The following is a 25,618-nucleotide window of genomic DNA, read 5'->3' on the forward strand; positions in this document are numbered from 1 at the left end:
CCGGAAACACAAATCAACACATGGATTCACCACACGATGCAAGGCACATATGATGCATGAGTAGTTGAAAACATGCACGTCACGGCATGACAATCCACACAATCAAACACTACACATTAAGTGAAGTTCAATATGCAACGAGTTGCATATTGACGAAACCCCACGTTAATTATTTAGTTCTATCCCGATTAAATACACGGCAATATTAAATGTGGCTAAACATGGCAAGAGGTGAAGCGTAAATAAACTACCTATCTAGGTATTTTAAATGAGGTCGGAAATGTCATATAGCACCTCCGAAACGACCTCACATGTTAATTTACAATTTTGTCCAGATTGAACTAATGCATTTAATTAGTTGTTAAACAGCAAAACAAATAGGTTCACGTGATTCTACGCGTCCAGGCCAGCAATCTACACATAAAGAACATCTCCAATGGAGCTACGGGTCAAAAGATACAAGCACCGCAAGATATGATGGCATGAATGCAATATGTGTGCAACGACGGTCACGAGCACTTCAACACATGCAACCAGCAAGAGAAAATGAAACTACACGAGATTCTAAGCAAGTTTCATGTAGGACACGATCAAAACGGAGCTACGGTTCGAAAACTACGAGCAAAACAAGAAATCACTACAATCTACCAAAATCAACCACATAGCATTTTCTACGCCCCACAGCTTCGGCTACAAAACTTCGATAAGCTCAAGCAAGGCATAGCACGGAAGAGGGCAAGAAGCACTACTACAAACAACTAACAACAACTATCATGGCAGCAAGGAGCACTAGGAAAAGAAGACACAAAAATGGCATCTCATACACTATTTCAGACTTAGTGAAAATAACACCTCATGAAAGTGCAGTTTTCAGCCTGAAGCTATATTGACAGCAGCAAAACCTATAGCTACAGGACTCTAAATGGCATGAAAATTTACAGCATGCTAGAGAAACACAAGAGGTATAACTAACTCCATTGGACCAACCTCAAAAGAGCTACAGATCACAAGATGCAAGCAAGACAAGACAGCAACAAAATATAACAGATTCCAGACTTAGAAATATTTCAGCTTCTCCAAATCAGCACTATTTCTAGCAACTTGAGAGCAAGCAAACAACACCTAAACTTGCATTTCTATTGCAACCAAAAATACCAAGGGCTAAACAAAACATCCAAGATCAACTCTCTAGTTGACAACTAATTCAAACGAAGCACGGAATAAATCCTACGAATTAAACAAAAGGGCATCGCGGCAAAATATCGCGCGAACTAACTTACTCAAAAGCTAAAACTAATTGCACATAAAAATCCCATGGATTTTTCTACCCCGGAAACATATAAAATATGTGGGGTTTGCAACACAAAATAAAGCCACACATTAATGCGAGAAAATAACATATACGCGGGAAAATAAATTACCGGCAAATCCCTACACGTAAACATACAATTGACCGCTCTAAAATACATGCAAAAATGATTCCTAAAACATGGACATTTAATCTACGGTATACGGGCAGTCCGGACACGCACGAGAAATTATACGGGTCGGAAACATAATAGGACAGCACGTGTTTCTAGGCATACGGCACGCAAAACGACGTCAAACAATTATGCAGGTTTTATTATCGAATTCTACGCGCAAAACTACATGAAAACCAGATACTATACGTCGCGATCCGATTAACGGTTTAAGAGATACACGCGTTTATATATCCGTCTAATTCCTGAAAACAATTTATTCTCAGAAATATCCTAAGCTAAATGTTCCTAACAGGGGCGCAACATAATCTATCTACTGCCTGGGCGAGGGGAACAAAAACAAAAGGCCAGGAATCTCACCTTGGGCCTAGGGAGAGGAACTGCTGGAGATGGGCCTTGGGGTTGGTCTGGGCCGGCTCGGGAGGGGCGAACTGGGCCAGCTGCTGGCCTGGCTCCTCGATCGGCCGCTGGCGCTGCCTCGCGCGAGGCTTCGCGGGTCTGCTTCGGTCAACGCGGCGGCTGCGTCGTCCTCCCGTGCTGCTCGGGACGCAGCAATGGCGCAGCACGCCGACGGGAGTCCGAGGCCAAGACGGCAGCGCGGGGGCCAGATCCGGGCGGGAGGCGGCCGGAGGAACCGGATCCGGGAGGTTCCACGGCGACCGGCGAGCTTCGGCAGGCGGAGCATGGCGGCGGCACAGAGGGCACCAGGGTGCGGCTGCTAGCCTGGCGGCGAGCGGGGATGGGGCTCCAGCGAGGTGTGGCGGCGGGGCACTGGCAACGGGGCAAACTCCGGCGAGGAAGGCGGCGCGCGACGGTGGCTCGGGCAGCACGGTGCCATGGAGGAGCTCGGGAGGAGCTGCAGGAGCCTCGGGCCCAGATGGGCTCGGGCGGGCCCAACGCGGGCTCCGCGGGCCCAGCGACTGGAGGTGGGAGGAGGGAGCTGGTGGGAGGCGTCTAGGGTTTCGGGGTAGGCGCGCGGATCCCAAGGCAGAGGGGGGTTGGCTGCCTAAAAATGCATAAGGGACTATATATAGACAAACGAGGGGCTAGGGCTAGCCGGAATCGCGTTACGGATCCAACCGCGGGGTCGGATTCGAACGATTCCGCACGCGGGAACGGGTACACGGCCGTGTAGAGAGGATATCCGGAGACGAGAGGGAGAACGGGCGGCGCGGCACGAATTTTAGAACACCGACAGACGTCCGACGGTAGACCGAATACGGTGCCGCTACGGTCGACCGTTCGGGTACCGGACGGTCTCCGATTGCGACGAAACTTGACAGGCGGCCTACCTATATTAAAATATCATCGCACGTCAAATCTCAACCCAATCAGAGAAAGCTTTACGCACACTTTAAAAACAGGGTTTCGAACGTTGTCGCGGGCGCGTGCGAGTGCGGTCGGACTCAGAACGGACAACGTCGAGAACCGGCAACTACTAACGGATGCAAGTTTTCAAAAACTGACGGCAACGGGGATGCCGATGCAATGCAGATGATGTGCATGATGCAATGATGATGCGACAAACAAACGAACCACACCACGAAAACGGAAATAAATGGGAATCTTCTGGGGCGTCGGCATCGGGCTGTCACACCCTTCTCCTCGTTCGATGTCGTGCGGCGTGGGACGGCGTCTTCGGCGACGGCGTCATGCGGATCCAAGGCACGTCGACGCATCAGCTCCCGGCGGCGACGTGTGGCGGCGCGGGTGGAGATTGGCTGGGCGTGGCGTCAGTAGCGGATGCAGAAACTTTTTATTGGTGTGGCAGAGGTTACTAGTATACATAGGTTGACTTAAATCTTCAATTAAGTACTGCATAAACCTAGTATACATGGCATATGTTAGGTGTGGCAGCAGCCAAACCTTGCCAGATTGGTGGCTTCGTCACTACGTGGCGTGTCGGTCGGCTGGACGTGGCTAGAAGATGAAAGTGGAGCTCGGCGTGGCCGGTGGCGGTGGTAGCGGCGGCGTTCAGCCCGGATCCGGTCTTGGCGGTGGCGACGGCGATGGCTAATCCGGATCCGACCATGGTGCTGGTGGCGTCCCCTCCGCCGGGGATGACGGGCCAGGTGATGGGTCTTTGTGGCGGCATCGGTGACGGCGGATCTTGGGATCCCGTGACCGGGCTCGTCGCAGGATTCGGTACTGGTTGCGAGTCGGGAAGACATAGTTGCCGGTGAAAACCGAGAAGACGGCGGACGATGGCGGTGTTCTACGCCGTTACCTTGATGAAGGCTTCGTCCTATAACTATTGTCGATACACTCGTGCTCCTCCAGGGGAAACCCTAGATCTGGTTTTCCAGATCGGACGATGACGACATTGCGGTGTCGTTCCTCTCTAGGGAGCATCGTTTGTGGAGCAGCGCTGGAAGACAGAGGCAGGAGGTGGAGCGTCTTCGTCCTGCACAGAGCTTCGGTGGTGATGTCAGGTCATGCCTGGCCGACAGGTGCTACACTTTGTCATGTCTGTTCGGCAGGTGCTACGCACGACAGATCTTACAGAGTCTTCGCGTCTGGATGGATGAGCGCAGGGAGGTCGATACATTCGTGTTGCTCCAGGGGAAACCCTAGGATCTTGTTTTCCAGATCGGACGATGGCGGCATTGCGGTGTCGTTCCTCTCTAGGGAGCATCGTTTATGGAGAAGCGCTGGAAGACAGAGGCAGGAGATGGAGCGTCTTCGTCCTGCACGGAGCTTCAATGGTGATGTCAGGTCATGCCTGGACGACAGGTGCTACGCTTTGTCATGCATGTTCGGTAGGTGCTACGCACGACAGATCTTACAGAGTCTTCGCGTCTGGATGGATGAGCGCGGGGAGGTGGCACCGTTGGGTGTCGTGGTGGCGTCGACGGATGGCCGGACTGGCATGGATGATGCGGATTTCTCTCGTGAAGATGGGTCAGCAGTTCGATGATGATGGCGGCTTCTAAAACGTGTGCATATGGTGTACGCTTTAGGTCTGGTGCAGCGACTGTTAGTTCCAATACGTTATGTGGATGGATCGGCGACGATACCGGTTTTAGATATGGGGAGTGAGAGCACTCCACATTATCGCGTTTTGTAGATGTGAGTGGGAGCTTCAGGTGGCTTGATGTATGTTCTTGTCAGACCTTTGTTGAATAAATAATAAAGATGGTTGTATGCATCGATTGATGCAGATGCCGGGGTCTTAACCTCCTTTTCCAAAAAAACAATTGTAAGACATTTTCTTTTGTGATCTCTAAATAAAATGCAAGGTTTAAAAAAGATCATCTTATCAACCATAGTACATGCTCTTAGGCGCGCCCACTCGCAATACTAATTGCTGAAATCAATGCATGTTGGATGAATTGGGTTGAAATCCGTCACCACAGGTTGAAAGAAGTCGTGGCATGTCGGAATTTGCCGCCGCCGGTCCGAATTACGGTCGGCTCGACCTCCACTGCCGATACGAGGCCGTCCACGGGCAGGACAGAGCAGGCCACCAATGGCTCGAATCAGGACGAGGCGACACCGGAGAAGAGCAGGGCAGGGATGGGGGAGCTCGCGCGGCCACAACAAAAAATGCACGCACGACAACGGATAATGTCGGGCTTAATCAGGGATGAGCGGGCGGGCTAGGGAGCGCGCGGTCGGGACGGACAGCGCAGGGCTCCTCCACTGCATGTGTGGTCGAGAACGAACGGTGCATGCCTCCTCCACTGTATGCGTGGCCGAGAACGGGCGGCGTGAGGATAAGGCGAGGGCGAGGCAAGCAACGCCGTGACGTCAGGGCGAGGCACGCCTTAACCGGAGACGGCTCATCAGATTGAAAGGATAAAGAAAAAAATGAATTATTGTGGGATACAATTTTATTTACGGGGTTTGTCTTGTCTGGAATAATTTTACACCTTAAAAACCATTTACAGAGCTCTTTATACGCATTTTTAAGGATCGACTTCTATTGGGTGGAATGTGGGCGGAGGTGTGTCCCTCTGGTGACAGCAGTAGGGTGACCGAGAGTTCTTTTTACAGCAGTGGTTTTTTTTTTTAAGGTCATTATAGCTAGTTTTATTAATCACACGACAAAGATACATCATCTATGAGCTACAATCTGGTGACTCATTTGTCCAAACACTAAAAAAATGATTAAAAAAATTGTAATTAGCTAGCGCATGTGCCGCTTGATTAGCCAAACAATAACAATATTTAAATCTGACCTTCACCATGATTGAACCTACATCAACACACTCAGCACAGGTAGCCACAGCTCACAGCTGCATCCCACCATCTCGTTTGCCCAGTACAAAAGTTAGCGCTGCTGTACCCTGTAGGTGTGCACGTCCCGGAGCAAAGCAAGATGCGCGGCAGCGGAACCAACTCCAATACGGAGCGATGCATGAAGAGTCGGCAAATGGCTATGCAAAACAAATCGATTTACTACATACAGTAAGGTCGTGCTGCACCGAACAGTACGGCTAGGCTTCGCCAAGCAGCTGGTGCATATAATACGTAAATGTTTTAAATTTCAAGCCACCCCAGCAGCAGCACATGCATCTTATCTCTACTTTTTGTGCCACCGGCGACAAAAACCAAGGTTTTCATGGAGGCAGCACGAATATACAGTCAGCAACACTGACTTACGACAAATTTCACAATATACAAGACTCCGACTAACTCTGCTAGTAGTACGAAGAATTGCATTATTACCTACAGCAAGCAGCGCACTCTGACGCGGCTATCTGCCGGCGGACAGTTCCACGGCGTCCTGGTTGTAGATGGAGTCCTCGCCCCAGTCGAACCGCTGCTGCATCCGCTCGTAATCCTCCCTCCTCGTCACCTCCACCTGCTGCCACTCCTCCCACCGCTCCGCCAGGCCTTCCCCTTCCAGCATCCTTACCACCTCCGACATGGACGGCCGGTCCTCGGGCGACCCCTGGGTGCACAGCAGCGCGATCTGCATCATCATCTCCACCTCCTGCCTGTCGAAGCTGTTGTTCAGGTTGCGGTCCACGATGGCGTCTAGATTCCCTTCCCTTTGTAGCTTCTTGACCTGCACATTCGCGGACCGGGAATTATGCTTTAGATCATATGCTTTGGCATGTCCAGGATTTATTTTAACTAGTGTACCAAGAATGCATGTCTTTTTGTTCAACAAGTGAGAGTCTCTTAAGTTGTTGTCCATAGAGTTCTTCATATACAAAGTTTACTCCATAGCAGCTTGAATCAATCAAGTTTAGATGGGGTGGGAAGTGGGGTTGACTTACATGATCAAGTAATAACACGTCATCTTCTTCTTCCAGACGTGAAAAGTCAATGGCGCGCTGCCCTGTGACCACTTCAAGAAGCATTATACCATAGCCAAAAACATCAGTTCTCTCAGATGACTTCCCTGTGGACAGATATTCTGGTGCAATGTGACCCATAGTCCCTCGGACTTGAGTGGTCACAGATGTCTTCTGTACATCCACCAACTTTGCAAGGCCAAAGTCGCCGACAACTGGTTCGAAACCTTCATCAAGCAAGACATTCGCAGCCTTGACATCACGGTGTATGATCTTAGGATTGCAGTGCTCGTGCAGGTACTCCAGTCCACGCGCTGTGCCTATAGCCACTCGTTTCCTTGCGTTCCAGTCTAATACCGGTTCCCCAGGTTTAAATTCTGCACCATTCAGCATTTCAGCACGAGGAGCACATAAGAGAAAAGTATACAGATGGAAGGAAAACAGAAAAACTAACAAATAGCTTCAATCATTGTAAACTGAAAGGTAATGAATGTCCACAACAAAAATGATGCAGACTGAAAAACATTTAAGAAAAAATATGTTCTGGATGTAGAAGCAAGTCATTGCATTTCATACTCACTTTAATCATTTAATAAACACTTGATGCTGGATTTTACTGACTCTGGCCTTTTTCCTTTCTTTCATCACTTACCTAGATGGTATATCTCGGAAGATTATTTGATATTGCAAAATTGTTGGTCTATCTATTCTTTACTTAGGATTTATACTGCCTGCCAAGTAACTGCCTAGATCATTTTACTACTTACTAGAAACAAGTCTATGCATGCTGGCATCTTGCATTGGTAAAGCAAACTGAGCATGTGAAATATAAATATTTCAACAGGAAGCTATCTAAACTTTTAAAAGTACATTAGAATTGAAGTTACTAAGCCTAAATGAAGGTCCAAGACCGGTTACAGAATCTTTAAGCACATTGATGAAGGATCTGAGAAACTTCATAGAGTAGCACAACTGTAGGATTGAGGAGATGAATCAACTTGTCGATTGGTTAAGAAGAAAGAAAGTACCTCGCAAACGGTAGGCTACGCTAAGATTCTGCATGAAAGGATAAACAAGTAGACGTTCTGTTTGTGTTGTACAGAACCCAATCAATCTTAAAAGATTCCGATGAACTGCAACACTAATGAGCTCAACTTCACGCAGGAAGGCAGCCTCCCCACCAGGACTTTCATAATCAGTTAACCGCTTTACGGCTATCTTAGTGCCATCTGGAAGTGATCCTTTATATACTTTTCCAAAGCCCCCCTGTCCAAGAACATTTTTCTCACTGAAGTTATCAGTAGCGAGTTGTAATTCTCGCCATGCAAACCTTTTCAACTGCCCAAATGCAATTCTTCGGTCATCCTCACCTGTGGAAGTTGTCAAATTTGTTAGTTAAATGAAAGAAAATCTCTCGGCCTCTGCATACGAGGAATGCATTCAGCTACATATGATTGGTCTGTTCAATGCAACGCAACCCATGAAAACTCCAAATTTGTAAGATTGACATTGTGCCTCAAAAACGCAGATAATTCTACAGAGAAGTTGCAAAAGATACTAGACTATTTCCATATAGCCAGAAACACTGTTACATGTGGTTCAGTAACCATAATATGTCAGTAGCAAAAAAAACCTGTGTATGCATACATAAACCAGCAAACCACATTTTTGTTTCAATAAGCTAATGAACAAGACTACAGGGGAAAAAAGATGAAAACAAACAAAGCACCATATACACTACCTGATACATCCACAAAAACTTCACGCAGATGACCTTTTCTCCTTCCATTACAGATAACAAACAGAGCCCCTATTATGAGTAGCCCTATCACTCCACCAACTGTTCCAAGGACAACGCCTATTTTCGAACCACGGGATGCACCTATTAAAGAGTGGTAAAATTAGCATATGCCTCAAAATCATTTTACAGACATCAAATCAACACTCTGCATTTTGTACTATTTGACACGTGTACACTGCAGAACAGAAAAATATGACCCGGGGAAAAACAAAAGAAAATATGGCTGGTTACCTTGGTAAGACGCACTTGATGCACAAGGATGAGCAAAGTTAGCTCCACAAGTCAAGTTATTCCCAGAAAAGCTGTGAAAGAAATGAACCTTTGTTAGACCTTCTAATTAACACACATGGAATTAAATGTTACAATGACCCCTCATACTTGTAACGTGCAACTTGAAATAGTTGAGCAGGTATTGGACCGGAGAGATTATTGTAGGCCAACCGACTGCCATCATAAGAAAGAAATTAGTTGTATATGATAGGAGATTAAGAAAAATTAGATATGAGCTCTTGTGGACGAATATTAATATTACTAGTCTACTGCTTACATGTCCGTCAAGCTTGAGATGGTTGCCAGTGTATCAGGAACAGTTCCACTTAGTCTGTTTTGACTTAGTATCCTGGTTACGAACAAAAGATGAATGGGAATCAGGGAATGTTAAATGATTGATGTTCATGAAATTAAGGAGTAACAATTCTGATACATACAAGAGTTGGAGCTTCGAAAGATGGCCAAGAGAAGCTGGGATTTCTCCAACCAGCAGGTTTTCTTCCAAATCTAAGCTTGTCAAACTAGATAGGTTGCCAAGCTGCTCGGGTATGCCACCGGTAATCTTGTTACCAGGCAAGGACCTGCAATGTCATGCACCGCAAAGATTAACAAAAGTTGGAGAATGTGATCACATGACACAATACGATCATCACTTCATATAGCAAGCATAGAAATGTAGTCAGCATTTCTCACACCTGTTCCTATAGAATCATATGATAGAGATATAGAGTGGTCTTTTCAGCAAAAAGAGAGCAAGATACAGTAGCTATTCCATCACAACAACCACTTAACATCTAAAAGATATTTTATTGCTCTAGACGAGTACACTTACAGAACATTCAAATGCTCAAGGTCTCCAATTCTTGGCGACAGAACTCCAGTGAACCCCATAGAAGCCAATGTTCTGCAGGAGGGTATCAGGTTAACTCATGATAAAATTGAATGTCTTAGTAAAAAATATGAATAACACGGTAAACGGAACCATATGGAGGCTTAACAAATGTTACAATGCAAATATAGAAAATGGAGGTATATATGTGTTTGTCATATAGTTTCATAACGAGTATGTTAGGAACCATGCCCGACATCTTCACAGAAACAAAACTCCATCCCTCCTTTTCAAGCTCGACATCCGGAAGGCTTTTGGCTCGGTGCATTGGGAGTATATATATGACATTCTTCAGCGGAGAGGCTTCCCTAGCAGACTTCAGGATTGGATTGCCACCCTCGTTGGCTCTTCTTTATCGAGGATCCTTCTCAACGGGGTGTCGGGCTCTTCGATTACGCATGGCCAGGGTCTTAGACCAGGAGATCCGCTACCGCTATCACCGTTGCTTTTCGTCATTGCCATCGACCCGCTACAACAAATTCTCGACTTGGCCAGAAGGCTTGGCCTCCTCCATAAAATCTGGGGATGTGGCACTATCTTCAGGTCATCCCTATACATGGAATACACGGCTGTTTTCGTGGCGCCGATAAAGGAAGATATCCAAAACCTTGCTCGTGTTCTACATGGGTTTCGTGAGGTGACGTGGCTGCAAACAAATTTCCGCAAGAGCTCGGTTGTGCCTATCTGGTGTGGGCACTTGGACTTGGAGAACATCCTCAAGGGGCTGCCTGCCATATGCACTGCCTTCCATGCGAGATATCTAGGCTTGCCGCACTCGGTGTGGCAGCGCAGGCGGATAGACTTTCAACACGAGGACAAAATCACGGTGAAGCTCATTCCTCGGGAGAGCATGAACATCACTTCGGCGGGTCATGGGGTTCTCGTGAAATCGATCCTCAACTCGCAAACGATCCACCACATCACGCTGCTTGTCATCCCGCCCGCCCTCAAAAGTATTAACAAGGTTGAGAGCATTTCTCTGGGGGAGGACCGATAAGGTGACGGGTGGAAAGTGCAAGGTTAATTGGGAGACCGCTTCCAGGCCCACCCACCACTATCACCACTGGAAACAGGAACATGACTCCATTTTGGGACCCCATGTGGTTGCATGGTACAAGCGAAAAGACATCGCCCCGCTCATCTTCAAAGCCTCCAAGCCAAAAAGTGGGAAGTCAGCTTGGCCATGAACGAGGATGCTTGGATAAAAGTGATTGACATGAGCAATGGTCTTTCTTGGAACCACGTCCCCGAATTCGTCAAGCTTTGGTCTCATCTTGCTCAAGTTCCTTTGAACGAGGATGTTGACAACTCCATCCATTGGAAGTTCTCTTCTAACGGGGAATACTTCGGCGGCGGCAGCATACTAGGCTTAATTCTTGGGAGTTATCCTCACTCCAATGAATAAAGTCATTTGGAAAGTGTAGGCTCCCCCAAAGGTTTTTTTTTTGCATGGCTTGCTATCCAAAATAGGGTGTGAACGGCTGACCGCTTGGAGCAGCATGGTTGCCAAAATTGTGACCTTTGCTTTTGTGCAAGCATGAGTACGAGTCCGCAACTCACCTCTTCTTCAAATGTCGATTCATGTTGAGGGTTTGGCGGATGCTCAAGGATTGGTTAGGACTCGCGGACATTGACCCCTCCCAAATAAGCGACTCATCATTCTACCGGAAATTGGTGGATCAACACGGCTACACAAAGCAAGGCGATGGCATCCCTCATAATGTTCACCAATTGGGCCATTTGGAATAAGAGAAACGCATGAGTATTCCGAAAGAAATCTATGCAGGCACTAATTATTTTGGCAAACATTAAGTGGAAGGCAAAGCTTTGGGTCTTCGCGGGGTCGAAGCATTTGAGTAATTAATTGCTGGGGGAGTAGTGTTTTGTATTAATATAGTTTGGTTCCTCTTATGTTCCAAACCCTCCTTTTAATTAGTGTTTGAGGCAAATCTTTTGCCTCTGTTTCAAAAATAGATGCACCTCAAATAATACTTGGACTTGTTGTACAAATCGTAAGAGCTAATCAGAAATGGATATGGAATGCTAACGAAATAAATCCCAGCTTCTAGCTACATGATCTATGGGAAAATATTGGCAGTACACAAAGTAAGCAAAGTGATGAGAGATCCACAACGGCAACTTACACTTGCACAACATTATTGTTACTGTCACAAATAACAGAATTCCAAGTGCAAGGATTCACTTGATTTTGATTCCAATCTGTAAGCTGTGTGCCAGTAGCGTTCAGCTTCATTTTCATATCATATAATGCATCACCTAAGGAAACAAAAGATATTTCCTTGTTAATCATAAGAAAATGTGTTGCTTAACTATCCATGATTGTGAATGTGCTCCAAAAGGATGGAATGACTATACAGATGATAGACATGCAAGTGGACCTTGGCGATCAGACGCTGCAAATGAGAGCAGAAATGTCAAAGTCATAATGATGCCGATCAGCTCCATCTTTCCTTTATTGCCACTGTAGCACCAATTGACTTCCTTATGAGAAGTTGCCCAGCTAGAAAATATGCACAGATTAATAACAGTAGCAGCAATCCATAGGCTACCTCGTTAAATAAAATCAGATCAGTGTGGAGCACACGATAAAAGAAAAACAAAAGCATGTATATTTCAAGTACACTATCATCAGAGAAGAAGATGGTTGCCTACAGCGTAAACCAGTACAAATCAAAATTCACTTGTCTTGAAGACATGAATTCAAGTATTGTACATAGAGATAGCATCTCTAGGTAGTTGTTCTACTTCTATCAGATGCAATTGATATCTACAGCACCTAATGCACCAATAAGGATACGTGTATCAGTAGCGGGCCGATACGGATACGTAAATTCCTCATTTTGGAAAACCGCCAATACATGTATAAGTTTTACAAAAAAAAATCACAAAAAATATATGTATACAAGCAAGGAACAGCAGATTACCTTCTTGTTTGCTCTACTATGGATGCCGAAACAGCTCCAAGCCTCTCCAATTGACAATGTTGATGCCCTGTTCCAACTCCAAGTTCCAAAGGGACAGAATTAGACTTTTAGCAAGTGTAAAATGAAAATGGGGCAGCAAATCAAATCATTTGTTAATTGTACGTCTATCATGGCATAACACAAAAGGTGGAACCTGAAGATCAATCAGCTAGCATGCAAAAGGCGAAACAATCACTTTAAACGCCAATAATTTACATCTGACTGTTAGAATCAACAACACAGCGTAACGGTACCACTATATTCCCAATCATAAACAAGATTTGGGACATCTATCATGCCAACAATACACTAGTACTAATATGTTACCCAATTTCGGCCAGTATAACCAAGACAAAGCTCCTGCTCTCTCAAATTGCATGTTGCTGCTAAGCTTTGATTTCAGGTCAAGACGGTGCAGATAAGGCTGGTCATAGTGGGAGTAACTTAACTAGTAACATAGCGCATTTCAAGAAAACTTTGCTTATGTGGCATGTAGTTAATGAGGAGAGAGGTGTTTAGAGTAACATAATATGTTACCCTAAGATAACATAAAATGAGTCTATAATCTAATAAATGCCACATATGATACTACTTCTATGTTCCTTTGCACTATGAAGGTAGTTGCTTAGACTAGTGTCATACTATAACATGTTCAAACCAATACATTTGCTCACCTGAAGAAGAAAAATCAAACTACAGTTTGCCAGTAGAAGCATTATCACAAACACTTGATCAAGCAAAATCCTTTCACATGTAAACTTGAGCATGCACCGGAAAAATCATGCAGCAAGTACTCGTCAAGGAATAATCAAAATTATACTATCACAGTACCAAATCTACAGCAAGTGCTCATCCAACACAGAAATAAGGACAAAAAACTGAACAACACAGAGTATGCAAGAGGAAGGGGGGGGGGGGGGGGCTACCTGCCTCTGGACTGGTCGCCGGCGTAGCTCCGGGCGGCGGCGTTGCTAGGCGGGAGCGGCTGGTCCAGGGAGGGAGGTGGGAGCGGCTGCTCGACGGAGGGAGGCGCTGCCGGGCTCCTCTACTGGCGGACGGGCAGCGCAGGCTGGGGGCGCCGCGGCGGAGGCTAGGGACCCTAGCTGTCGCGGTCGGGAGGGAGGCGCTCTCTCGGTTCGGTCGCTTGAAGGAACTAGGCGGCCGTACCCGCCTGCGCAACCGCCGCCGCCGCCAGTGCGCTGGTGGAGACGTGGGTGGTGGACGACCCGAGCGGTTGACTCCCCCAGACGCCGAAATGGACCGCTGCCGCGGCTGGTGAATCCATTTTAGGCAGTAGGCGGGGCGCAACTTGGTTGGGTTGGTGGATTCTCCATTTCCGCCCTCCGATCCCTTGAGATAAGACGGAATTGGTTGGGGTCGCTGGCTCTCGGGCTCGGGCTCGGACGCCGGTGCGCCGCGTGCCTCTCCGTGACTCGCCGCAGATTCTCCCCGCTAGCTAGCTATAGCCCCATGCGCTGTCCCTGCGAGGTCGCTTTCCGGTTAGCTCACGCCTTTCTGCCCGTGTTCTGTTTTCTGTTCAGTTTACTGTGCGGCGATGGCGAGGCAAACGATCGTTTTTGCGGGCCGAGGAGACGTAGTGGGAAAGCGGCAGCGCTATCTTCGGCTTGATGCTTGGCTCGGCTTGGCTCGATGCCCACTTGGAAATGGTGCCCACCTATAGTTTCCAGTGTCACCTATGGCGTCCCGACGGTTCCTACCTGGTTCACGTTTTGCGCGTACCCTCGCTTGGCGTCGGTCCATGGCTCGCCTGTGCTGACACTTCCCCACGAGTAAGATCAACTGTGCCGACCCAAACGAACGGTTTTGTTGTTCGTTTTTTGTTCGTTTGGATCAGCCGCTCCTTTTGTGTCCGTTTTGTTTTAGATTTGAATCGACGGTGCGTTGGACGCACGACCGATTCATTTCATGTCCGTACATAATTTTTTTTTAAAAACACTGATGACCCACAAGTATAGGGGATCAATCGTAGTCCTTTCGATAAGTAAGAGTGTCGAACCCAACGAAGAGAAGAAGAATCTGACAAGTGGTTCTCAGCAAGGTAAAATCTGCACGCACTGAAATTGTCGGTAACAAGTGATTGTGTGGTGAGATGATTCATAGCAAGCAACAAGTAACAAAAGTAACAACGGTGCAGCAAAGTGGCCCAATCCCTTTTCTAGCAAGGGACAAGCCTGAGCAAAGTCTTATAAGAGGAAAAACGCTTCCGAGGACACACGGGAATTTCTGTCATGCTAGTTTCATCATGTTCATATGATTCGCGTTCGTTACTTTGATAGTTTGATATGTGGGTGGACCGGCGCTTCGGTACTGCCCTTATTTGGACAAGCATCCCACTTATGATTAACCCCTCGCGCAAGCATCCGCAACTACGAAAGAAGAATTAAGACAACGTCTAACCATAACATTAAACTAGTGGATCCAAATCAGCCCCTTACGAAGCAACGCATAGACTGGGGTTTAAGCTTCTGTCACTCTAGCAACCCATCATCTACTTACTACTCCCCAATGCCTTCCTCTAGGCCCAAATATGATGAAGTGTTATGAAGTCGACGTTCACATAACACCACTAGAGTAAAAGACAACATAAAACATATCAAAATACCGAACGAATACCAAATTCACATGACTACTATTAGCATGACTCAGCCCATGTCCTCAGGAACAAAAGTAACTACTCACAAAGCATAATCGTAATCATGATCAGAGAGGTAATGAGTAGCATCAAGGATCTGAACATAAACTATTCCACCAACCGTATTGGCATAGGTGCTCCATCATGGCAGGATGAACGAGTCGCCGGAATCCTGCAGCCAACCGTATTGATTTAAATCTATACTCATACTCACAGTTTTGGTTCTGCAGGTCATAGATCTGGCCCTGGAGTTGATCAACCCTGTCATAGAGCCTGGAGACGTGCTTCCCAATGTCAATGGCATCCATCTTGTGATTGTTGGTGAACTCCGTGATCATCATGTGGTTGGCGTTGAGTCCACGCTCCACCATCCCTTGGCACTTGAAGACTTGTTGCTCCATTGCTTCGAGCCTCGTCTCCACGCTTTCGGTCTTCTTAGGCCCCTCAACATTACGGATGTGCAACATCCCCTCGCTCATCTTGATAGATTGGGGGGTGCTGCAATACTTCCGTGAGGTAGGGATTGATGACCTTCTCGAAGATCTTGTCCTTTGGAACTTTTGGGAAAGTCATGACGATCTAGATCTGCAACAGAAACAGGCTCGAAACGAAAACAGTGGAAAACTGCGCGATACGGAGATCAAAACCCTCGAGCGTATATATAATGATTTTTTCTGGACCAGAAGGAGTGCTCCGCAAGAAAACGGAGTCCGGGAGGCACACGAGGTGCCCACAAGCCCTGTTGCCGCGGCCAGGGGGAGGCCGCGGCAACCAAGCTTGTGGCCGCCTCGTGCGCTCTCCGGACTGCTTTTTATTTTTCTAATTTTCCATGAATTCTAAAACGGAGAAAAATTCCTATTGGAAAAGTTTCGGAGTCCAATTACTTACCGAAACACATACCTCTTCGTTTTCAGGGTCTGAAACGAGCTGATAAACATCCCTTATGTACTCCTCTGGAGTTATGATATTGATGATTTGGTCTCAACATTTATGGGAGTACCAGAGATGTAATGCTTGATTCTTTGCCCATTTACCACTCTAGGAAAATTACCTTCCGTGTTATTGATTTTGATGGCACCGGAACGACATACTTCCTCGACAACGTAGGGACCTTCCCATTTAGAGAGAAGCTTGCCTGCGAAGAATCTTAAACGAGCATTGTATAACAGGACATAATCACCTACATTGAACTCTCGTTTTGTATTCTTTTATCGTGCCATCTCTCAACCTTTTCCTTGAACAACTTGGCATTCTCATATGCCTGGGCCCTCCATTCATCTAATGAGCTGATATCAAACAACCGCTTCTCACCGGCAAATTTGAAATGGAAGTTGAGCTCTTTGATTGCCCAATAAGCTTTGTGTTCCAGTTCAAGAGGTAAATGACAGGCCTTACCGTAAACCATTTTATACGGCGACATGCCCATGGGATTCTTATAAGCAGTCCTATAAGCCCATAGTGCATCGTCAAGTTTGCTAGACCAATTCTTTCGAGATCTATTGACGGTCTTTTGTAAAATCAATTTGATCTCCCTATTACTCAACTCCACTTGACCACTAGACTGAGGATGATAAGGAGATGCAACTCTATGGTTGACATCGTACTTCGTGAACATCTTGTGGAAAACACCATGAATGAAGTGTGAACCGCCATCAGTCATCAGATATCTAGGGACTCCAAATCTTGGAAAAATGACTTCTTCAAGCATCTTAATAGAGGTGTGGTGATCAACATTTCTAGTGGGGATAGCTTCTACCCACTCAGTGACATAATCCACAGCAACTAAGATGTGAGTATACCCATTGGAACTCGGGAAAGGTCTCATATAATCAAAGCCCCAGACATCAAATGGTTCAATGTCAAGTGAATAGTTCATAGGCATTTCCTGAAGCTTACTGATATTCCCTATTCTTTGGCATTCGTCACAAGACAAGACAAACTTACGGGCATCCTTGAAGAGAGTGGGCCAATAGAACCCAGATTGCAATACCTTATGAGCAGTTTTGTCTCCAGCATGGTGTCCTCCGTAGGCTTCGGAATGACACTGTTGGAATTATGCCCTAGAGGCAATAATAAATATAGTTATTATTATAATTCATGTATCAAGATAATCGTTTATTATCCATGCTATAATTGTATTAAATGAAGACTTATATACATGTGTGGATACATAGACAAAACACTGTCCCTAGCAAGCCTCTAGTTGGCTAGCCAGTTGATCAAAGATAGTCAGGGTCTTCTGATTATGTACAAGGTGTTGTTATTTGATAACTGGATCACGTCATTAGGAGAATCACGTGATGGACTAGACCCAAACTAATAGACGTAGCATGTTGATCGTGTCATTTTGTTGCTACTGTTTTCTGCGTGTCAAGTATTTGTTCCTATGACCATGAGATCATATAACTCACTGACACCGGAGGAATGCTTTGTGTGTATCAAACGTCGCAACGTAACTGGGTGACTATAAAGATGCTCTACACGTATATCCGAAGGTGTTTGTTGAGTTAGTATGGATCGAGACTGGGATTTGTCACTCCGTGTAAAGGAGAGGTATCTCGGGGCCCACTTGGTAATACAACATCACACACAAGCCTTGCAAGCAAAGTGACGTAGTGTAAGTTGCAGGATCTTGTATTACGGAACGAGTAAAGAGACTTGCCGGTAAACAAGATTGAAATAGGTATGCAGATACTGACGATCGAATCTCGGGCAAGTAACATACCGAAGGACAAAGGGAATGACATACGGGATTATATGAGTCCTTGGCACTGAGGTTCAAACGATAAGATCTTCGTAGAATATGTGCGATCCAATATGGGCATCCAGGTCCCGCTATTGGATATTGACCGAGGAGTCACTCGGGTCATGTCTGCATAGTTCTCGAACCCGCAGGGTCTGCACACTTAAGGTTCGACGTTGTTTTATGCGTATTTGAGTTATATGGTTGGTTACCGAATGTTGTTCGGAGTCCCGGATGTCACGAGGGTTTCCGGAATGGTCCGGAAACGAAGATTGATATATAGGATGACCTCATTTGATTACCGGAAGGTTTTCGGAGTTACCGGGAATGTACCGGAAATGACGAATGGGTTCCAGGTGTTCACCGGGGGGGGCAACCCACCCTGGGGAAGCCATAGGCCTTGGGGTGGCGCACCAGCCCTTACTGAGCTGGTGGGACAGCCCAAGAAGGCCCTATGGGCCAAAGGATAAAAAATCAAAGAGAAAAAAAAGAGGAGGTGGGAAAGGAGAGAAGGACTCCACCTTCCAAACCTAGTTGGATTCGGTTTGGAAGGGGATGACTTCCCCCCTTGGCTCGGCCGACCCCCTTGAGGCTCCTTGAGGCTCCTTGAGCCTCAAGGCAAGGCCCCCCCTCTCCCACCTATATATACGGAGGTTTTAGGGCTGATTTGAGACGACTTTTCCACGGCAACCCGACCACATACCTCCACGGTTTTTCCTCTAGATCGCGTTTCTGCGGAGCTCGGGCGGAGCCCTGCCGAGATCAGATCACCACCAACCTCCGGAGCGCCGTCACGCTGCCGGAGAACTCATCTACCTCTCCGTCTCTCTTGCTGGATCAAGAAGGCCGAGATCATCGTCGAGCTGTACGTGTGCTGAACGCGGAGGTGCCGTCCGTTCGGCACTGGATCGTGGGACGGATCGCGGGACGGTTCGCGGGGCGGATCGAGGGACGTGAGGACGTTCCACTACATCAACCGTGTTCAGTAACACTTCTGCTGTGCGATCTACAAGGGTACGTAGATCGGAAATCCCCTCTCGTAGATGGACATCACCATGATAGGTCTTCGTGCGCGTAGGAAATTTTTTGTTTCCCATGCGACGTTCCCCAACAGTGGCATCATGAGCCAGGTTCATGCGTAGATGTCTTCTCGAGTAGAACACAAAAGTTTTTGTGGGCGGTGATGTGCGTTTTGCTGCCCTCCTTAGTCTTTTCTTGATTCCGCAGTATTGTTGGATTGAAGCGGCTTGGACCGACATTACTCGTACGCTTACGAGAGACTGGTTTCATCGCTACGAGTAACCCCGTTGCTCAAAGATGACTGGCAAGTGTCGGTTTCTCCAACTTTAGGTGAATAGGATTTGACCGATGAGGTCCTTGTATAAGGTTAAATAGCAATTCATATATCTCCGTTGTGGTGTTTGCGTAAGTAAGATGCGATCCTACTAGATACCCATGGTCAGCACGTAAAACATGCAACAACAAAATTAGAGGACGTCTAACTTGTTTTTGCAGGGTATGCTTGTGATGTGATATGGGCAACAATGTGATGTGATATATTGGATGTATGAGATGATCATGTTGTAATAGATAATATCAACTTGCACGTCGATGGTACGGCAACCGGCAGGAGCCATAGGGTTGTCTTTAAACTAACGTTTGTGCTTGCAGATGCGTTTACTATTTTGCTAGGATGTAGCTTTAGTAGTAATAGCATGAGTAGCATGACAACCCCGATGGCGACACGTTGATGGAGATCATGGTGTGGCGCCGGTGACAAGAAGATCGTGCCGGTGCTTTGGTGATGGAGATCAAGGAGCACGTGATGATGGCCATATCATGTCACTTATGAATTGCATGTGATGTTAATCCTTTTATGCACCTTATTTTGCTTAGAACGACGGTAGCATTATGAGGTGATCTCTCACTAAAATTTCAAGACGAAATTGTGTTCTCCCCGACTGTGCACCGTTGCTACAGTTAGTCGTTTCGAGACACCACGTGATGATCGGGTGTGATAGACTCAACGTTCACATACAACGGGTGCAAAACAGTTGCACACGCGGAACACTCGGGTTAAGCTTGACGAGCCTAGCATGTGCAGACATGGCCTTGGAACACATGAGACCGAAAGGTCGATGATGAATCATATAGATGATATGATTAGCATAGGGATGCTTACCACTGAAAGTAAACTCACGTGATGATCGGACTTTAGCTAGTGTAAGTGGGTCATGAACCACTCAAATGACTAGAGAGATGTACTTTTTGAGTGGGAGTTTAGCAAGTAATTTGATTAAGTTAAACTCTAATTATCTTGAACATAGTCTAAGTCCACTTTGAATATATTTGTGTTGTAGATCATGGCTCACGCGACAGTCACCCTGAATTTTAATACGTTCCTAGAGAAAGCTAAGTTGAAAGATGATGGAAGAAACTTTGTAGACTGGGCTCGTAATCTTAAGTTAATCCTACAAGCTGGGAATAAGGATTATGTCCTTAATGCCGCGCTAGGAGATGAACCACCCGCTACGGCTGACCAGGATGTTAAGAACGCTTGGTTAACACGTAAGGAGGACTACTCAGTAGTTCAATGTGCAGTCTTGTATGGCTTAGAACCGGGACTTCAACGTCGCTTTGAGCGTCATGGAGCATATGAGATGTTCCAGGAGTTGAAGTTCATCTTTCAGAAGAACGCCCGATCGTGAGGTATGAGACCTCCGATAAATTCTATGCTTGCAAGATGGAGGAGAATTCTTCTGTCAGTGAACATGTGCTCAAAATGTCTGGGTACTCAAACCGTCTAGCTGAGCTGGGGATTGAACTCCCGCAAGAGGCTATCACTGACAAAATCCTTCAATCACTGCCGCCAAGCTATAAGGGCTTTGTGTTGAACTACAACATGCAAGGGATGAACAAGTCACCCGACGAGTTGTTTGCGATGCTGAAAGTCGCAGAGTCTGAACTCCGTAAAAAGCATCAAGTGTTGATGGTGAATAAGACCACTAGTTTCAAGAGAAACGACAAAGGCAAGAAGGGTAATTCGAAGAAGAGCGGCAAGCCTGTTGCCAATCCGACGAAGAAACCCAAAGCTGGACCTAAGCCTGAAACGGAGTGTTACTATTGCAAGGGTATGGGTCATTGGAAGCGCAATTGCCCCAAGTATCTGGCAGATAAGAAGGCGGCCAAAGAAAAATCAGGTATATTTAATATACATGTTATTGATGTGTACTTAACCGGCTCTCGTAGTAGTGCCTGGGTATTCGATACCGGTTCTGTTGCTCATATTTGCAACTCGAAACAGGAACTGCGGAATAGACGAAGGCTGGCGAAAGATGAAGTGACGATGCGCGTAGGAAATGGTTCCAAGGTTGATGCAATCGCCGTCGGCACAGTTTCACTTCAGTTACCATCGGGATTAGTTATGAACTTGAATAATTGTTATTTAGTGCCTGCGTTGAGCATGAACATTATATCTGGATCTTGTTTATTGCGAGACGGTTACTCTTTTAAGTCAGAGAATAATGGTTATTCTATTTCTATGAGTAACATCTTTTATGGTCATGCACCCAATGTGAGAGGATTGTTCATATTGAATCTTGATAGTGATACACATATACATAACATTGAGACCAAAAGAGTTAGAGTTAACAATGATAGTGCCATATTTTTGTGGCACTGCCGCTTAGGTCATATTGGTGTAAAGCGCATGAAGAAACTCCATACCGATGGACTTTTGGAGTCACTTGACTTTGATTCACTTGACACGTGCGAACCATGCCTCATGGGCAAGATGACTAAAACTCCGTTCTCCGGAACAACGGTGCGTGCCAGTGACTTGTTGGAAATCATACATACCGATGTGTGCGGTCCGATGAGCGTAGAGGCACGCGGCGGATATCGTTATTTTCTCACCTTCACTGACGATTTGAGTAGATATGGTTATGTCTACTTAATGAAGCACAAGTCTGAAACATTTGAAAAGTTCAAGCAATTTCAGAGTGAAGTTGAAAATCATCATAACAAGAAGATCAAGTTCCTACGGTCTGATCGTGGGGGTGAATATCTGAGTTTCGAGTTTGGTGCTCACTTAAGACAATGTGGAATTGTTTCACAGTTGACACCGCCTGGAACACCACAGCGTAATGGTGTGTCCGAACGTTGTAATCGTACTTTATTAGAGATGGTGCGATCTATGATGTCTCTTACCGATTTGCCGTTATCATTTTGGGGTTATGCATTAGACACAACTGCATTCACTTTAAATAGGGCACCATCAAAATCCGTTGAGACGACACCATACGAACTGTGGTATGGCAAAAGACCAAAGTTGTCGTTTCTTAAAGTTTGGGGATGTGATGCTTATGTCAAAAAGCTTCAGCCTGAAAAGCTGGAACCCAAAGCGGAAAAGTGCATCTTCATAGGTTACCCAAAAGAGACAGTTGGGTACACCTTCTATCTCAAATCCGAGGGCAAAGTGTTTGTTGCTAAAAACGGAGCTTTTCTCGAGAAGGAGTTTCTCTCGAGAGAATTGAGTGGGAGGAAGATAGAACTTGATGAGGTTGTCGAACCTCTCATCCCTCTAGATGGTGGCGCAGGACAAGGGGAAACCCCTGTCGTTGCGACGCCGGTTGAGGAGGAAGTTGATGATGATGATCATGAAACTCCGGTTCAAGTTCCTGTCGAACCACGCAGGTCGACGAGACCACGTGCTGCTCCAGAGTGGTACGGTAATCCCGTTTTGTCAATCATGTTGTTAGACAACAATGAACCTGCAAATTATGAAGAAGCAATGGTGGGCCCAGATTCCAACAAATGGCTAGAGGCCATGAAGTCCGAGATAGGATCCATGTATGAAAACAAAGTGTGGACTTTGGAAGTACTACCCGAGGGCCGCAAGGCTATTCAGAACAAATGGATCTTTAAGAAGAAGACGGACGCTAACGGCAATGTGACCGTTTATAAAGCTCGACTTGTGGCAAAGGGTTTTTCACAAGTTCAAGGAGTTGACTACGATGAGACATTCTCACCCGTAGCGATGCTTAAGTCCGTCAGAATCATGTTAGCAATAGCTGCATTTTTCGATTATGAAATCTGGCAGATGGATGTCAAAACGGCGTTCCTTAACGGTTTCCTTAAGGAAGAGTTGTATATGATGCAACCCGAAGGTTTTGTCGATCCTAAGAACGCTAACAAGGTGTGCAAGCTCCAGCGATCCATTTATGGACTGGTGCAAGCATCTCGGAGTTGAAACAAACGCTTTGATGAGGTGATCAAAGCATTTGGGTTTATACAAGTGGTTGGAGAATCTTGTATTTACAAGAAAGTGAGTGGGAGCTCTGTGGCGTTTCTAATATTATATGTGGATGACATATTGCTGATTGGAAACAATGTAGAGTTTTTGGAGAGCATAAAGGATTACTTGAATAAAAGTTTCTCTATGAAGGAGCTAGGAGAAGCTGCTTACATTCTAGGCATTAAGATCTACAGGGATAGATCAAAACACCTGATAGGACTTTTACAAAGCACATACCTTGATAAAGTTTTGAAGAGGTTCAAAATGGAACAGTCCAAGAAAGGGTTCTTGCCAGTTTTACAAGGTACGAGATTGAGTAAGACTCAGTGCCCAGCAACTGATAAGGATAGAGAGCATATGAGCACCGTCCCCTATGCTTTAGCCATAGGTTCTATCATGTATGCAATGTTGTGCACTAGACCGGACGTTAGCCTGGCCATAAGTATGGCAGGCAGGTTCAAGAGTAATCCAGGAGTGGATCACTGGACGGCGGTCAAGAATATCCTAAAGTACCTGAAAGGACTAAGGAGATGTTTCTCGTGTATGGAGGTGACGAAGAGCTCGCCGTAAAGGGTTACGTCGATGCAAGCTTTGACACAGATCCGGACGACTCTAAGTCACAGACCGGATAGGTATTTATTCTTAACGGGGGTGCGGTAAGCTGGTGCAGTTCCAAGCAAAGCGTCGTAGCAGATTCTACATGTGAACCGGAGTACATGGCTGCCTCGGAGGCGGCTAAGGAGGGTGTCTGGATGAAGCAGTTCATGACGGATCTTGGAGTGGTGCCAAGCGCACTGAATCCAATAACCTTGTTCTGTGACAACACGGGTGCCATTGCCTTAGCAAAGGAACCACGATTTCACAAGAAGACCAGACACATCAAGCGATGCTTCAACCTCATCCGCGACTACGTCGAAGGGGAGGACGTAAATATATGCAAAGTGCACATGGATCTGAATGTAGCAGACCCGCTGACTAAACCTCTTCCACGGGCAAAGCATGATCAACACCAGAACTGTATGGGTGTTAGATTTATTACAATGTAATTCGCATGATGATGTGAGGGCTAGATTATTGACTCTAGTGCAAGTGGGAGACTGTTGGAATTATGCCCTAGAGGCAATAATAAATATATCTATTATTATAATTCCTGTATCAAGATAATCGTTTATTATCCATGCTATAATTGTATTGAATGAAGACTTATATACATGTGTGGATACATAGACAAAACACTGTCCCTAGCAAGCCTCTAGTTGGCTAGCCAGTTGATCAAAGATAGTCAGGGTCTTCTGATTATGTACAAGGTGTTGTTGCTTGATAACTGGATCACGTCATTAGGAGAATCACGTGATGGACTAGACCCAAACTAATAGACGTAGCATGTTGATCGTGTCATTTTGTTGCTACTGTTTTCTGCGTGTCAAGTATTTGTTCCTATGACCATGAGATCATATAACTCACTGACACCGGAGGAATGCTTTGTGTGTATCAAACGTCGCAACGTAACTGGGTGACTATAAAGATGCTCTACAGGTATATCCGAAGGTGTTCGTTGAGTTAGTATGGATCGAGACTGGGATTTGTCACTCCGATTGACGGAGAGGTATCTCGGGGCCCACTCGGTAATACAACATCACACACAAGCCTTGCAAGCAAAGTGACTTAGTGTAAGTTGCGGGATCTTGTATTACGGAACGAGTAAAGAGACTTGCCGGTAAACGAGATTGAAATAGGTATGCGGATACTGACGATCGAATCTCGGGCAAGTAACATACCGAAGGACAAAGGGAATGACATACGGGATTATATGAGTCCTTGGCACTGAGGTTCAAACGATAAGATCTTCGTAGAATATGTGGGATCCAATATGGGCATCTAGGTCCCGCTATTGGATATTGACCGAGGAGTCACTCAGGTCATGTCTGCATAGTTATCGAACCCGCAGGGTCTGCACACTTAAGGTTCAACGTTGTTTTATGCGTATTTGAGTTATATGGTTGGTTACCGAATTTTGTTCGGAGTCCCGGATGAGATCACAGACGTCACGAGGGTTTCCGGAATGGTCCAGAAATGAAGATTGATATATAGGATGACCTCATTTGATTACCGGAAGGTTTTTGGAGTTACCGGGAATGTACCGGGAATGACGAATGGGTTCCGGGTGTTCACCGGGGGGGGGGGGGCAACCCACCCCGGGGAAGCCCATAGGCCTTGGGGGTAGCGCATCAGCCCTGAGTGGGCTGGTGGGACAG

The 25,618-nt window shown here is 46.2% G+C and overlaps 1 protein-coding gene across 3 annotated transcripts; it reads right to left on the minus strand.

The window, feature by feature from the left end:
* Window positions 1-5,857: 5,857 nt before the first annotated feature.
* On the minus strand, window positions 5,858-14,187 carry LOC123444483 (LRR receptor kinase SERK2). Of its 3 annotated transcripts, none has more exons than XM_045121206.1 (13): window positions 13,602-14,187; window positions 12,633-12,699; window positions 12,087-12,208; window positions 11,832-11,964; window positions 9,631-9,702; window positions 9,236-9,379; window positions 9,076-9,147; window positions 8,907-8,972; window positions 8,760-8,830; window positions 8,469-8,609; window positions 7,756-8,097; window positions 6,710-7,104; window positions 5,858-6,495 (listed from the first exon to the last, which is right to left on the minus strand). In XM_045121206.1, exons 3-13 carry the CDS (start codon window positions 12,151-12,153, stop codon window positions 6,181-6,183), a joined length of 1,818 nt encoding a protein of 605 aa, XP_044977141.1. In that variant the 5' UTR covers window positions 12,154-12,208; window positions 12,633-12,699; window positions 13,602-14,187; the 3' UTR covers window positions 5,858-6,180. The 3 variants fall into 3 exon arrangements, with proteins under 3 accessions (XP_044977141.1, XP_044977140.1, XP_044977139.1); XM_045121205.1 differs by having other exon boundaries at window positions 13,598-14,110; XM_045121204.1 differs by having other exon boundaries at window positions 12,633-12,708; window positions 13,598-14,110.
* Window positions 14,188-25,618: the final 11,431 nt, after the last annotated feature.

This window comes from Hordeum vulgare, chromosome 3H (assembly GCF_904849725.1).
Source record: "Hordeum vulgare subsp. vulgare chromosome 3H, MorexV3_pseudomolecules_assembly, whole genome shotgun sequence".
NCBI classification, from domain to species: Eukaryota; Viridiplantae; Streptophyta; class Magnoliopsida; order Poales; family Poaceae; genus Hordeum; species Hordeum vulgare.

What these genes read in the sequence shown, in the direction of transcription:
- LOC123444483 (XM_045121206.1), bottom strand. Translation starts at nt 12,153, where the DNA reads ATGGAGCTGATCGGCATCATTATGACTTTGACATTTCTGCTCTCATTT. An exon ending in AACAATAATGTTGTGCAAGT is followed by an intron (nt 9,703 to 11,831) that starts GTAAGTTGCCGT and finishes ACCCTCCTGCAG; the next exon opens with AACATTGGCTTCTATGGGGT. An exon ending in TTTCAAGTTGCACGTTACAA is followed by an intron (nt 8,831 to 8,906) that starts GTATGAGGGGTC and finishes TTTCTTTCACAG; the next exon opens with CTTTTCTGGGAATAACTTGA.